At 38.1% G+C, this 16,555-nt stretch overlaps 1 protein-coding gene and 1 long non-coding RNA gene across 11 annotated transcripts in view; one reads left to right on the forward strand and one right to left on the reverse strand.

The window, feature by feature from the left end:
* The first annotated feature begins 2,657 nt into the window (after positions 1–2,657).
* The window catches only part of LOC309496088 (membrane-spanning 4-domains subfamily A member 12-like), a 77,428-nt gene continuing 63,530 nt past the window's right edge, over positions 2,658–16,555 (forward strand). For 2 of the 9 annotated variants that reach the window (XR_014204957.1, XM_082166046.1), the window contains exons 1-4: positions 3,548–3,764; positions 3,950–4,060; positions 4,153–4,227; positions 5,417–5,548. Coding sequence is in view for 5 of the 9 variants with exons in the window: in XM_082166046.1 (XP_082022172.1) it covers positions 3,555–3,764; positions 3,950–4,060; positions 4,153–4,227; positions 5,417–5,548 (528 nt within the window). In the remaining 4 variants the exon portion in view is untranslated. Of the gene's footprint in view, positions 2,796–2,942; positions 3,765–3,949; positions 4,061–4,152; positions 4,228–5,416; positions 5,549–16,555 lie in introns of those variants that run through there. The other 7 variants (XM_082166056.1, XM_082166057.1, XM_082166053.1 and 4 more) reach the window with 6 other exon arrangements.
* LOC309498043 lies at positions 11,278–12,768 on the reverse strand. Of its 2 annotated transcripts, XR_014205827.1 has the most exons (3): positions 12,523–12,768; positions 11,990–12,034; positions 11,278–11,713 (listed from the first exon to the last, which is right to left on the reverse strand). It is a non-coding gene; the product is annotated as an uncharacterized lncRNA (long non-coding RNA). The 2 variants fall into 2 exon arrangements; XR_014205828.1 differs by having other exon boundaries at positions 11,278–12,034.

Consider the following 16,555-nt stretch of genomic DNA (forward strand, 5'->3'; position numbering starts at 1 on the left):
CGGCCTGGTGTCGCACCGGAAGTCTCCCCCCAGGGGAACTCGTTTCCCCCCAGGGTAACTCGTTCCGCTCCCAAAGTTCCTCGGTGACATAAGCAACATGTAGCCTACTAATAAAACCTTCTTTTACAATGTCTCTTTTCATTTGTTACCTTTCAAAACATGTATCACCAATTACATACAACACAATCTTAGACACACATTCAATCAGGTAAATAGATATAATAAATGTAATAATGAATGCATATAATAGAATGTTCATAAAACGTTTACTTCTCTCCTTCCTAAATATACACATTGTTGGCACTGTTTGCCGTATGAAGTGGAACCTTACTTTTTCGTCATAACTCAAAAAACTTTATACCTGTCGTTCCATAGGAAGAAGAACGTACTCAAATTGTACTAATTTCTTCATGAAATGAGTTCAAGTTTTGGAGAATGGCAATTAGACGACTGTAAGGATGACCCTGAGGACAACAGCTTCAAGCAACCAAGTGACACCTCCCCATCCAGCCCGTCAAGCTCAGGCTCGGCCTCTACATCCATCCATGGCTCAAAGAATGGATGGTCAGAGAGAAAGTGGATAGTGGATGAATCAAGCATAATGCAAATGTTTCAAACTTGCTGCAATTGTGGAATGCCCATGGAAGAGAGGAAGTTGACCAAAAATGGAAGCCAATTAAAAATACGCTGGACCTGCCTGCAAGGACACAAGGGGTTATGGCTATCATGCCTTTTGTATTATAGGTTTTAGTGCGAAGTATTCGACTTACTCTTTCATGAATAATGCCACAAAGAAGATCGTCCACTTCGAATTAGTTCAGGTAAACCAGCAAGCATAAATCATTTACTAAATTAAATTATCAACAAAATAGGTGTGTGTAGTTGATTGCTTCAAAGAATTTCTGGTTTAGTCATATCTGAAAATTTTATTCCATAGGTTACTGAGGCTTCCAACTCAGTAGCCATGAAGGTGATGGGATTCCAAAGAGGCCTCGACCATCTCCTGACCATGGGTGTGGATGTCGGTGTTGTCACTACTGATAGAGCTCCATCTATCCGTAAAATTATGAGGGAGACCTACAACGACATTCGGCATGAGTTTGATGCATGGCACGTCAACAAGAGTAAGTGTTTTGCCTACAAAAAGAACAATAAATTTCACCCCATGGTTTCTCCCTTGTGTGCAGTTGTTAAAATGCTGATTGTAATATATTCCTCTTTGTTCTTTCATTTAGGTGTCAAGAAGAAGCTAGTCACTAAAGCAAATAAGAGGGAAAACAAAGAGTTACTGACCTGGCTGAAGTCTATAAGTAATCACTTATACTGGTCTTGTAGCTCCAGTCACGGAGATGGTGAGGTAAGAACTAATTTCTGTCATCATTGGGCAGTGGTGCTATAAGACCAAACACTGCACAAAAACAATCAGGTTAATCTTCAATGAAGATCTCCTCAAGGAATGTGTGCGTCGGTGGAAATCCCTGCTTCAACACATTGTTGGCGTACACAGATGGGAGGAAGCCGGCGTACAACACTCGTGCCCCTCTGACAGACAATGAACTAAGAAATAAAATACGAAAACATTCAAGTAAATAATAAATAAAGAAATAAAAGAGGCTTCTGCAACACGAACACAAGCATGTAGTCCGCAGTTGTTGTTGCTGTTACGTGACGTAACGTGTGTCTGACTAGGGTTGACACGTGGGCTGATGACATCACCGTTTCACGAAATAAACGGATTGGTTGGCTTTGGCTGTACACACGAAAACGCAAGGGTGTCGTTTTCAGATTTATCCACCAGTGCTGCCAACTTAGCCACTTTTTCGCTATTTTTAGCGACTTTTCAGACCCCTTTAGCGTCAATTTTTCAAAAAAGCAACTAGCGACAAATCTAGCGACTTTCTGGACAAACCTCAGTAACCTCCAAATGTTGGCAGTAATGTCCTGCGAGCGCGAGCTCTTGCTTTCTCCCTGCCATCACTCTCTCTAGCTGCGTTTACTCTGTTCAGTGAATGGCTGAGAGGAGCAGCATTGTTTGTTTAAAACAATTAAAATACTATTTGACCTGTGGAAATGAATAAATCAACACTATTCTAAAAACTTTATTTGAGAAGTATTTTATACAATACAATAGTTTTTATGTATATTTTAATATTTATTCTAAAACATAGCAAGGATATTGGATGATTTTTAGCAGTGTAATGTGAATGGCACAAATGGCATTTATATTCCGTATCTAATATTTTCCAATGTCTTGTACCTTTGATGGGTTTAAACATGGTATCATATGGATGGGAATATGAATGGAAATGATACAGATAGTGAAACTAGGCACTGTAAGCTCCATGTATGGTTATTTCGGGGAGGGGACGGGGATTGAGATGCATGTACACACAATCTTCCACTGACTGGGATTTCTGCGCAGGTTCTGGCATGCATGGTTTTATAAATCTGAAAACGCAGACTTTTAGTGTGAAATCTACAGAAAGCTTTATAAATGAGGCCCCAGCTCAGTGAATATCTGTCTCATCTCCTGCTTGTGTGTGATAGTATGGTTTTAGATGTTTAACTCTCAGGGATACCTTATGATGAGTTTGAGTCTGTGATGCACTAGTGTTAGGTCCTCTGTTTAGTGTCTTGCATTTTGTATTTTTCATGATTTCCTGTCCTTTTTCCCCACCCTAATTTTTCTCAAGTGCTCCTTGTTTTCCGTTTTCTAGTCGTGTTTTTTGAGCCTTGTGTTTTCTATTGTCTGGAAGATCCAGCTCCCTCTCTTCGTTTTTAACAGCATACTTAAGGTAATGAATCCGGCTTATATGCCCATAATTAACACAAATGATACAGTATGGTGCTAAATTTGTTGTTTTTTACAATCCAAAAACAACCAAGTAAATTGAAGAATGCATACAAATTATTATCTTTGCATTATGTCAAAAATGTTATTAATGAGTAGATTATTACTTTATTTAGTAATGTATGGATTTATAACGGCAGTAGGGCACTTTTGTTAAAGGGTTACTTCACCCAAAAATGAAACTTCTGCCAGTAATTACTCACGCTCATGTTGTTCCAACCCCGTAAGACTTTTGTTTTACAAAATAAGTTTTACTCTAAAATAGCAAGAAAATCAAAGCCGCAAATCTGAACAAGTTGTGATCCAAATTTTAGGTTGATATCTCAAATAGCTTTCAGTAAGTTTGTTTGGCTCAGTACCACACTTTTTCACTAGATCACAGCCAGCCTCCATTTCCATATTTGAATGATCTCATCTGAACTATATATTTCCATAATTTTCATAAAATGTATGAAGTAGTCATCCTATCCAGAAGTAATATGGGCGGTTTGGCAGTATTTGATTTGTATTCAATAAAGTAAAGCAATAAAAAACATATATGTGCATTATAGCTCAACACTGCATACCAAATCGAGAATCCATCATTTTTTTCTGTATATTTAAAACATTTTCAGACCTTTTTTTCCTCATAAAATTGAATTGGTATTATCTTTTGAACTCTTGCCATGAAAACAAACTGAGGTTTCTCATTCTTATTCTTCGCATGTTTTTACATGTCTTTATTTTGTACAGGTCAATTTCAGATTCAGAAAGAAGAATGTCTAGTACCGTCATTCCCACAAACTCGTCGACGCTGATCATCCAGTTTCAGGCCCCAGGACAAACGGCTCCAGCGACTGTTTATGTGCCACAGACAGCTTCAGCTCCTCAAGGACTTCAGGCTTTCCTGAAAGGCCAACCAAAAGCACTTGGGGTGAGAAATCTTTCAATAAAATTTATTTTTATACGTGTGAAGGAGGAAAGGTACGGAAAAAAAATCCAAAAAAGCAGTAGTACAAACATTAACAAACTGTTGTGCAGATCTGGCAACCCTGCTCAGCTAATAACTGTGAGTCACTATTCCCCTGCAATAAGTGCCTGTTTTCTGGTCTTCCTCAGACTGTCCAGATAATGATCGGTCTGCTGATTCTCCTGTTGGGAATCGTGGCTACAGTCCATGCATATTCCATCTTTGTCTTCAATGGTATTCCTTATTGGGGATCTCTCATCGTAAGCAAACAATATACAACTTAAGTACAGTTCTGTCTTTTCTAACACAAGCTAAATATTCTAACAGAAGATTCCTTTCTCTCTCCTCTCAGTACATTATCTCAGGATCACTCTGCATTGCTGCAGAAAATAAACTCCATGGCAAAGCCTCCTCCAGTTTGTGTTTGGTATGCGCACATCATTGTTATTTTCAGGGGTCCAAGCATCGAACTTTATTTAATGTAAGACTAAACAAACTGTCCAAAACTGGATGAAAGTAAAAGTATTAATTTCAAAAAAAAAAAAAAAAAAGAAAGAAAGAAAAGAAAAGAAAATATTACTGAACCCAAAACTTTTGAACGGTAGTAATGATTTCTGAAGGATCATGTGACACTGAAGACTGTGTAATGCTGATGAAAATTCAGCTTTGCATCACAGAAATAATAACATTTTAAAGTATATTCAAATAGAAAACTATCATTTTAAATTGTAATAATATTTCACAATATTACTGTATTTTTGAGCAAATTCAATTCAAATTCAATATATATATATATATATGAGGATGATATGAAAACACCAACAAACAACAAACACTCAACACTTTTTCCACATTTTGTTATGTTACAGCCTTATTCCAAAATGGATTAAATTCATTATTTTCCTCAAAATTCTACTAGTAATATAGTAAGACAACATAATGACAACGTGAAAGAAGTTAGCTTGAAATCTTTGCAAATTTATTAAAAATAACAAAAACAAACAAAAAAATCGCATGTACATGATTGGACATGATTTGGAAAGGCACACACCTGCCTATATAAGGTCCCACAGTTAACGGTGCATGTCAGAGCACAAACCAAGCCATGAAGTGTCTGTACGTCTATGAGACAGGATTGTGTCGAGGCTCAGATCCATTTTGGATTAAGCCTATAACATAACATAACATAACAAAATGTGGAAAAAGTGAAGCGCTATGGATACTTTCCGGATGTTCTGTAAATGGTTAATTTGATTGACTATGCATAAGTTTGCAAAGAAATCGGTGATCTCCAAATTACCTTTAGTTTTACATGATACAGAAAACATGTCAAGTTGCCAGACATGAATTCTATTAAAGAAGAAGAATAGTTCCACACACAGACACCTGTATTATATTTGAAATTATAAGACTTTTATTATATTTGAAGAGAGATATTGCCGTTGTATAATTGGATTGTCTTCATGAGTCATTTGTACTTGGGCCCGATAATTGCAACTTTATTATTTATTTTTATAGTGCTCCATATATATTGTTTCATGATCTGCTTTAACACTCTGGGTAAAGTGCTTTATAACTAATTAACTCGTTTTTTGTTATTGTTTTTCTGCCTATAGGTGAAAGGTTCACTTGGAATGAACATCTTAAGTGCTATAACTGCAGGCATTTCCATTATTATCCTTTCATTGGAGTTGTCTATAAGATATATCCCTTACTGCTATGATAGATATGACTGTTATAATTACAAGGTATGTTAACAACTTTTCTAGTCACAATTTTACTTGCATTTAATAGAAGAATTGAATAGACCACTTACTGTTACTGATCATTTATGTCTTGATTTTAACACCCGCCAAATGCGTGTGTGTTTCAGCAGTGGCGTGATACAGTCACTCCTACTAGCCGCTTCGGTGGACTGAATTTTATATATACATTTTTCAATTGTAGTCTTTTAAAAAGTCATCTGAAATAATAAACTAAGTGCAATGTATTGGTCAAAAATAGCGACAGCGAGTTACACACAAACCCGCCTCTCCTCTCCTCACTCATTTCATTTGCTCCAGAAATTTATTCAGACACCTTCAACATTTCTCACATTATCAGTTTATTCGCTATAGTTTAGAAAATGGTAATAAGAAATTACAAGAACTCAGAGTTATCAAATCAGTTGATATTTCACTGGTTTTGTTCATCCTTCAGTTAGACTGTCACACAAATGAATTAGGTTGATTAGCTGTCATCTGTTAAATTAAATTACACAATTACATAATACCAATTTAGATCAACCAATTACTAAGAGATGCTTAATTTTGTTCAGTCTGTGTGTAAAAAGGTCACATTAGCAATTAAAGAAAAAACACTAAAGCAAAACATGGTCAGGTCAAAGTGTCTGAATAATTTGGTAGTCACTGTATGAAGAATTTTTGGATGAAGAATGTCACAGTTTACTTTATTTTGCTATAATAATTTGTGGTTTACTGTAGTCAAATTATGGGATAGAATTAAAATTAACTATATGGCAGTTTTTCCCCATGGTTTTGGTAAAATTGTAGCCTGTGAAAACACTGAGTGGCTTGTAACTTCTGGAAACCACTCCAAAAAAAAAAAAAAAAGAGCAAAAAAGTTAATGTCAAGCCCTGTTTACCATGCAAGAAGGCTTTGACATTATACATTAAGTTTGATTTGTTATATTACCATATGAACCTCAAGGATTGTACATTCTGCACTTGCAGCCAGGTAACCCTGAGAGTTAAACATCTAAAACCATACTATCACACACAAGCAGGAGATGAGACAGATATTCATTGAGCTGAGGCCTCATTTATAAAACTTTCTGTAGATTTCATACTAAAAGTCTGCGTACGCACAAAAGTTTTCAGATTTATAAAACCATGCATGCCAGAACCTGCTCAAAAATCCCAGTCAGCGGAAGATTGTGTGTACATGCATCTCAATCCCCGTCCCCTCCCCGAAATAACCATACATGGAGCTTACAGTGCCTAGTTTCACTATCTGTATCATTTCCATTCATATTCCCATCCATATGATACCATGTTTAAACCCATCAAAGGTACAAGACATTGGAAAATATTAGATACGGAATATAAATGCCATTTGTGCCATTCACATTACACTGCTAAAAATCATCCAATATCCTTGCTATGTTTTAGAATAAATATTAAAATATACATAAAAACTATTGTATTGTATAAAATACTTCTCAAATAAAGTTTTTAGAATAGTGTTGATTTATTCATTTCCACAGGTCAAATAGTATTTTAAATTGTTTTAAACAAACAATGCTGCTCCTCTCAGCCATTCACTGAACAGGGTAAACGCAGCTAGAGAGAGTGACGGCAGGGAGAAAGCAAGAGCTCGCGCTCGCAGGACATTACTGCCAACATTTGAAGGTTACTGAGGTTTGTCCAGAAAGTCGCTAGATTTGTCGCTAGTCGCTTTTTTGAAAAATTGACGCTGAAGGGGTCTGAAAAGTCGCTAAAAATAGTTGCTAAGTTGGCAACACTGGTGGATAAATCTGAAAACGACACCCTTGCATTTTCGTGTGTACAGCCAAAGCCAACCAATCCGTTTATTTCGTGAAACGATGATGTCATCAGCCCACGTGTCAACCCTAGTCAGACACACGCTACGTCACGTAACAGCAACAACAACTGCAGACTACATGCTTGTGTTCGTGCTGCAGAAGCCTCTTTTATTTCTTTATTTATTATTTACTTGAATGTTTTCATATTTTATTTCTTATGATATGATGCTTGTCTGTTGTCTGATCAAGACATTTCATATTTTGTACCAGGCCATTGTTTATACTGTTCAATAAAGCTCTTGGGTAAAAATAAAATAAAATAAAAATAAGAAGCTACTGTGCCTAATATTAGTGTATACAGCGAGCAAGGTTTATGCGCATGCTCCAAGTGTTCTCCGTGTTTAGTGTATCTCTGTGGCAGAATCACAGCGCCACATACTGGTGAGTCAATACTACATCGTTTTGAGTTGATTTCAGTGGTTTCGTGTGTACGCAGATATTTCTTCAGACGACGCTGTGTTTATGGATTTTTTTTTTAGAACGAGGGAAAAAAAGATTGGATAGGGAAAGCTCTGGCGTCGTGTGGATGTGGCCTGAATTTACTAAACATATTTATTAATGGAAAACATAATTTTTTGTGTGTATTTGACAACATATGAATATGTAATAATTATTTAAACTGATTATTCATTGTATGAACTGAAATGGTCCCATGAATTAAACCACAGGAAAACAAACAATAACTACACATATCAGATAAAAACGGCCAAAAATCACATGATGTGAATTTTACAAATCCTTTTTTGAGCTACATTGATACAGCTAAACTCATCTCTGTGTGAATAAGGCCTCAAATTATGTTAAAAATCTAAATGTTAACCCTCACAAACTTCAGACATTGTTATAGGAAACGTGCTGAAAGTTGCTGCAGAAACAAGGTGCCGGACGAGCAGAAAATGACAATATATCGGAGACAACAGCCGAGCGATATTTTAATTCAGAACAAACACACACACAAATGAAGGCATGAGACTATAGAACATCCAACTCTCTCCCTCACACACACACACACACACACACACACACACACACACACACACACACACACAGAATAGAATAACTGCTGCACTTGACAGTGCGCATATAAGAACAAGCAGAAAGAGCACCCCGGGCACTCTCACCATCTTCAAACAACACGAGCGCTGTCTTGCTCTCTCTCCCTCTCGCACATTAATCTAAATCAATTGACATGATAGTAAAAGGTCGGAAGACCGAAGTTTCACGTGGAGCATTCAGAGAATTTTTTTCTCCTGAATTACCACGGGGTGTGAATTGTGCTAAAAACATTGCCTTATCTACTCTGAAAAGAGTTCCGCACATTCAGCTGACATAAACCACAATTTCAATAAACGAAAAAACCTATTCAGTGATGAAATGTTTTCTGTGTTGACACAAATCTTGTGCGGTGGCCTAAATTTCTGAGATAATCACACGAGTGGATTAAAAAAACTTTTTCAGCAACACCGGGTGATCTTGCGAGATCCCGCACAGAGCACGACATCTATTGCAAGAAAACTGGTTTGACTGTTCACCTTACTGCTTTCACTGACCATATCCAGTTGTACAAATCTGCTATAAACACTGCACGCTCTAGCTACTACTCTACTATTATTAATAATGCATCCTCTCAACCTAAAGCTTTTTTTTTTGTAGTCAATAAACTCACCAACCCTCCAGCACCTGTCATAAGTAACTCAGCAGACCTCTGTGAGTCATTCCTGCATTTCTTTCAAAATAAAATTGATAGCATTCATAATAATTTCCCATCCATGATCTCCCCTGTCTCCACACACGACTAACCCACTGCTTTTACACCTGGTACTCTCACTGATTTTGCCACCCCAACCCCTGCTTATATCACTGAGCTAATCAACAAAGCAAATGCATCTTCCTGTCATCTTGATCCTGCTCCTACTACTTTACTTAAAAAATGTGCAACTGTAATTTCACTGCCGATTTCACTTCTCATCTCCCAACTACTTCTCATCTCCCAACTACTAAGTACTGGTGCTGTTCCTCTGGCATTAAAAACTGCTTCTGTCACTCCTGTCCTAAAGAAACCTGGCCTCGACCCCTCTGACATGGCCAACTACAGACCAATCTCAAATCTACCATTTCTTTCGAAACTGCTTGAGAAAGTGGTCACTGCTCAGCTTCAAACACATTTGTCATATAACAACCGCTTTGAATGTTTTCAATCCGGTTTTCGCACCCTCCACAGCACTGAGACAGCACTTCTTAGGGTTGTCAATGATCTCCTTATGGCCACTGACTCCGGCTCCACCAGTATTCTAATTCTTCTAGAAATTTCCTCTGCATTCGACACAATCTCTCACAGTATTCTCATCTCACAACGGTATTTCTGGAACTGCCCTATCCTGGTTCACCTCCTACCTGTCTGGTCGCCAGCATTACATCTCTATCCGCCAGGCTAATTCCACAACTGCCTCTGTCCCACACGGTGTTCCCCAGGGTTCTGTTCTTGGGCCTCTTCTCTTCATCATCTACATGCTCCCATTAGGTAACATCATCCGTCATCATGACCCCACCACCACCATGAGCCACTCGATCCACAATGTTGACATCAGCAAACCGCTCACCCACACGACGCCATACACACTGGCTGCATTCCAAACCGCATACTCAATGAGTAGGTACTTAATTTCAATAAGTACTTACTTAATGAGCGCTAAAAGAGTAGGTACTTTATAGCCAAATCTCGTTGAGTATGAATGCGAGCCGGACATCTGCCATGTTGACGTTATCATGTGACCTACGACGCGTTATCACACGCGCAACAACTTAAAAGATTCGAACGGACACGTTTAATTCATCTATCTGTAAATATCTTGATATTGATTAAACTTGCTCATTTTGTGGTCTTTTAAAAAAAACTGCTGCCCATTTATTTTGTGCATACATTTAGGGTTGATTTCTTTTATTTAACCCTACTAATGTGAACCACCGTTTTATCCTATTTATTTCTATTACGAAATCCCAAAATAGTCATCTCTAAATATGTTGTTAATTTTTTATATCCAAACATTTTCATCCACAAGCAAAAGTGGCTAACTGCTTTATGTTTTCCTCTTTTTCTTGTTGAATTTAACTGTTGTTTCATCCCTCAGGCCTAGCCTATAAATAACAAAAAATGTTTTTTTAAAATGTATTATGATGAATTATTTAAGAAAATATATATTAAAATATTAAACCTTGTAGGTTCTTTTTTCCTGTGTAACAAATCTCATATTATGTATGCAAACCCATTATATATATATATATATATATATATATATATATATATATATATATATATATATATATATATATATATATATATATATATATTATGGGTTTGCATACATAATGAGATTTTTTACAGATCTCATAACATCAGTAACTCGACAGCCCTACATAGAACGGGTTTCCTCAGCGTTTGTAATATCTGCACAAAGGTCAGCTGTGCGAAGATTCGCCTTTGGAGGAAAACTGTTGATTTTGTACTCTAAAAATTTAAGTATCATATACTAAAAATGTATATTACCTCAGAATGAATTGCATTGCTATCCCACCCCAAAACATACAATAATAAAAACGATAAATGCTGACCAATACTTAATTATATGACTTTTTACTGAAAATGATATAATTCAATAAAACAAACAAATTGTAATGTATGTCATGACATAGCTATGCATGATTGAATACACACTAGATGTGTATATAATGAACATATCTACATTTTCTTTCAAACAATTAAATAAAACATTAATTAAATAATTATATTTTATTTACTGACAACATTGAGAAATATTAATAAATTAGTAAAAGAATGAATGAAAGTCACCATCACACAATAAACAAATGCATAAGTCAACACATGAAACAAAGCTTTATTCAAACTACAATCATGTATGTACAGTAGGCTACAGGCGCTGAACCCCACATCCTTCTGCCATCTCAACACAGCGGTTCCCATTCTGCGGCTTTATTCTGATGAATCAGCTGACCGCCAGAGGTGAGCTGTGCCTTCATGCCGGAGGTTGTTGCGTGATGTGTTGTGCTTCACAATCTGAGGCAATAAGGGCAGGTGGAGTGATGGAGGGTCTCATAAGGGCAGGTGGAGTGATGGAGGGACTCATAAGGGCAGGTGGAGTGATGGAGGGTCTCATAAGGGCCGGTGGAGTGATGGAGGGTCTCATAAGGGCAGGTGGAGTGATGGAGGGACTCGTCCATGGCACCATCTCCAGGATTCAGCTCTGGGCTCCTCATCCTCAGTGTTCACACCAGCCTGTTGACATTTCAGATCCTACAAAATGCACAAACATAACACAAAAGCAGTCATTTTAACCGCACAATGTCATTTGATTTCAGTATTATTTAGAAGACAAAAACGCTTTTTTTCCACAAATGCTGCCATCATCTTCCCTTGCAGGTCCTGCTCCACCACAAAAGCTGTGCAGCAAATGCACAGAAATCAAGAATCAGAAAAGTGCTGCAATAGCTCTGTTTGAAACTACAATAATTAAAATAAACTATAACTTAAGATTTAAATAGTTGTTATTCATTTCTGTAGTATACTCACTCAAAGCCTTCATGAGCCACTCTTCACCGGATAAACACACATTCCCTGTAACATCCAGACAAGATTCACATTACTGTGATTTATGAGCTCAACACTACATTTACATGTTGAGGTTGTTTTTACTTTTTATCCAACATAAATGTTCCTCAATTTATCAACTACTAATGGACAAATAAAATAGATAACTTATGTTTAACGTTAGTTACTTTATAGATTTGTTCTACATAATAGCACACATTTATCACTCAGATGTCTATTTCATGTTGTGATATTTCAAGATTTTCCTGTCAGATGTAAATAGACATTTAAAATAAGCGTCTTTGATGTATGGCTTGTTTATGTAAATCCACTTTAGAGACGTAACTTACGTGTCTTTACTGGAGCTCCCTTCTAACGTTATAATAAAACGTACAGCAAAATCACAACTATAGCCTACTATACTGTGTAACGTCTTTACACCTTCAACAATTCAACAGTTTACTCTACAGTAGTTCAACATATGCGATTTTAACAGAAGGAACGTGTTTACTCACATTTGAAAGCGCCCGCGTCGCTGATCTCTACGATGTTTGATAATGACGTATCCTCTCGCGTGGCCTCCTGGGATAGAAGAGTATCCATCAGATGAGCACTCAAAAATCTGGCCGGAAGCAGTAAGCCATCCGGGAACTTCTCGCCTACTCTTTTATGAATACTTATGTTTCGAACGTACTGCTTCCTTCACGTACTGTTTTCGCCTACTATATAGTAGGAAAGTAGGCATATTCGAACGCACTTAAGTCCGAATCTCGCGATAATTCGTACATCACCCAGGTAATTCTCGCCTACTCTTTTGGATTCGTACATACTTTTTTGCTCGCCTACTCTTTTTCCCATACTAAATAGTAGGGAAGTATGCGGTTTGGAACGCAGCAACTGTCTGCCATCTGCCCTGTACAGTGAAAACAGGGATTCATCCGTGAAGGGAACACCTCTCCAAAATGCTAGACGCCATTGAATGTGAGCATTTGCCCACTCAAGTTGGTTACGACGACGAAATACAGTCAGGTCGAGATCCCGATGAGGACGACAAGCATGCAGATGAGCTTCCCTGAGACGGTTTCTGACAGTTTATGCAGAAATTCTTTGATTATGCAAACCTATTGTTGCAGCAGCTGTCCGGGTGGCTGGTCTCAGACAATCTTGGAGGTCTAAATGCTGGATGTGGAGGTCCTGGGCTGGTGTGGTTACACATGGTCTGCGGTTGTGAGGCCGGTTGGATGTACTGCCAAATTTTCTGAAATGCCTTTGAATGGCCATGGCTTATGGTAGAGAAATGAACATTCAATTCACGGGCAACAGCTCTGGTGGACATTCCTGCAGTCAGCATGAATGAATGTGTTTGGGATGCTCTGGATCGGCGTATATGACAGCGTGTTCCAGGTCCTACCAATATCCAGCAACTTCGCAGAAGCACAAGTTCACATAAAGCTTGCTAATCTTTAAGAGTCTAAGGAGAAAATAATAATGATGTCATCTACTACAACATTTTCAACATGAGATTTTTTAACCCGTTTCTCAGAGACCTACTCATCCTGCTTTTCTGCATCCTGCAAATTATGTTTTGTCAAATCGGGCAAGTGGCATTTTAAAATTCCCCAAATTATGAAAGGTTGCCCAGATTGTGTTGAGCCTGCCACAGTCAAATGCGGATGCTGAGCGAACCTTTTCAGTTATTGGCCTAAACAAGACTGACACCAGGAACAGACCGTCACTTGATGGCACCCTGTGAGTGATGGGAAGTTCGGGTCATTTTACTGACTCGCTTCGCTTGTTCGATCTCGTTCATTAAAATGAACGAATCTTTTTCGAGTCATTCCGTTCATTTAAGGGGCTTTAAATGTTATACTTTTAACAGCCAAATTCCCCGAACACATCCACCTACGCAGTCTTTATCATATTCTAAATTAAGAAATCATTATAATGCAGTCAAAAATAATTTACAGGGAACATAAATACTTACTTTACCTTCCGAGTCTTTCGTTCATGACTCTCTGTGGTCATTAAAAATCCCATGGCATTTCTCGTAAAGAGTAGGGGTGTAACCCCGGTGTCCTGGCCACATTCTACCCATTGGCCCTTACCAATCATGGCCTCCTAATAATCCCCTTACATTGAATTGGCTCTATCACTCTCTCTCCTCTCTCCACCTATAGCTGGTGTGTGGTGAGCTCCCGCTAGCATACAATAGCCGCATTAGCAGTTAGCTGCTGTTTGTTACACACAGTAGAGCAATAAAAACACAGTCTTACCTTTTTCCAAAAGGAGCTTCGATGCCAACTTCGCCTGATATTGCCCCAAATTTGTGAACGATTCCGGCGTAAAATGATTAGCACAGACACCTAACGTTAAGCCAGTGGGAAGGGTTGTAGCAACCGCGTCATTAAAAATGAATTTAATCCACTGGTCCCTGACAGCTTGGTCCGTTCTTGGGAGAGAAAACACATTTCCATGTTGATTCTGGCAGTCAACAACAGAGCAACTCACGTGCGCACTACGTTTCTGCATCTTTCGCGACTGAATATGAGGGGGAGAGGGGCAGGGCGGGCTTCCTGCAGCATAGGTCTGCGGTGTCCATATATGGTATATCCTGCCCCTTCTTGACGTCAAGTCGGGGCAGAAATTAAAATCTCGTATTTAAGTGCGCGTGCACGTGGGCTGGTTTACGAACCCAGGGGTAAACAGACGCTTCACTTTTAAATATCGGCTTCCCGGCCAGTGTATAATCGTTATGCAATCATAACATACATTGATTCTCGTGGAAAAGTGAAAATTACAGGTTATGACTCCTTTAAATCAGGGTTTATACTAAGTAAACAAGGACTGACATTTTTTAAATTAGGGTTCAGGTTGCCACTGAAGTTTTACAGAGTCTCACTCCAGCCAAAGTCCCAAAGTTGGCAACCCTGCCTGCATGCATTGGTCTTACCTTGACATCAATCACTGCTGAAGAAGAATCCAACTCATCCCCTAACTGTGGATGTAAACAAATGTAAAATATATGATTCAATGTGAGAAATCACTTAATAATTTTTAATTTAAATGACTCCTTACATTCCCAATAAAACTATCAATTCTTGAGGAAGTAGATGGCACTTCTAGGGTCCTTTTATGTAAATCAGTTATCAGACATGGTTGCATTAATAAGAGTAACACAAAATAATTGTCTTGTACCAATTAAAAAAGTAGTAGACTTACAGTCAATCTGACTTGTGTCTGATGTGTTAACCATGTTAAATCAATTATTAAAGGGGGAATTATACATTATTCATTTATATGCATGACACTGAACAACCTACATTGGCATGATCATCCTCTTTTGTGGAAATGGAAGGCACTTCTTTACACAGCGAGTAATCTCTAGGCTCCTGTAACAAATGAAATGTTAATTAAAAAATTTTGACAATTGTAAATTTTACTTCATATTTTATTTACTATGAGTGAAATGAAAAAAATATTTTAAAAAATGAAACTGAGTTTACTGATTCACAATCACTGATGTCGATACACATGTCTGTCTCGCACTTCTGGACATACACAGCCAGCAGCTGAACAGGCATATCTGTGAGACATTTAGCGCATCATGCTTTCTGCATTTTCTCAAACTCTTTTGCAGAGTACAGTAAAGGAGATATGTCTAGAGTATTCTGTAGAGGCATGATATTCAGACAGCCCTTTCCTCCTGCAGTTTTGATGAGATAGGACCCTGTGTATCCTTCAGCTTCCAGCACAACAGTGTTCAGCTTTCGCTGACCTGATCCACCTGAGTGAAAAAGATCAGGGGCCTCATTTATAAACGTTGCGTACGCACAAAAGAAGGTGTACGCCGCTCTCTACGCAATAATTCGTATTTATAAAAAGCAAACTTGACGGGAAAATGTGCGGTCCTTCACGCAAGGTCTGACCCAGGCGTACGCACAAAAACGGGTGAAATGAGAAATGGCGACACCGTCGGCAGAATGAGGAAACACGTGAAAGTGTGTGAAACTGTAGAAACTGTAAAAGAAATGGCAATACTGCCTCTCATAAATAACATGAAGACTTAGCGAGTCTTACAATTAACAGCCTACACGAACACCCGTTTGATCGATCTGCAGTGTAAACAAACAAAAGCAAACGAAAATTACAACAGAAATGCAAATTAACACATATTTGCAAAATGAAAAGTGAAATATGTTCTGCAATAATATTGGCATGTTATGCAATTCATCCTCATAACACATCTGTAGCTTGTCAGATGCAATCAAATGGATGGTAATAAAATGCCATGATGCCGTCACAAGGCGTAATGACGTGAGTGAAGTTACGTTTCTTGGTTTTCCTCTGTGTTTGCCATGATTTCGCAATCGATGAATATTAACTTGTGGGCGTTTCACGGACTATTTATGGGCAACTATGGGCGTGACATGAAGCTGAAAAGCTGCGCTACATTTAGAATTGATTGTGATTTATTAAGGGAAAACTGCGTAGGATGTGCGTGCGCACGGTTTTATAAATCCGAATATTTCTGTGTGTACGCACGTCCTA

Source organism: Leuciscus leuciscus, assembly GCF_965113295.1.
Source record: "Leuciscus leuciscus genome assembly, chromosome: 4".
NCBI classification, from domain to species: domain Eukaryota; kingdom Metazoa; phylum Chordata; class Actinopteri; order Cypriniformes; family Leuciscidae; genus Leuciscus; species Leuciscus leuciscus.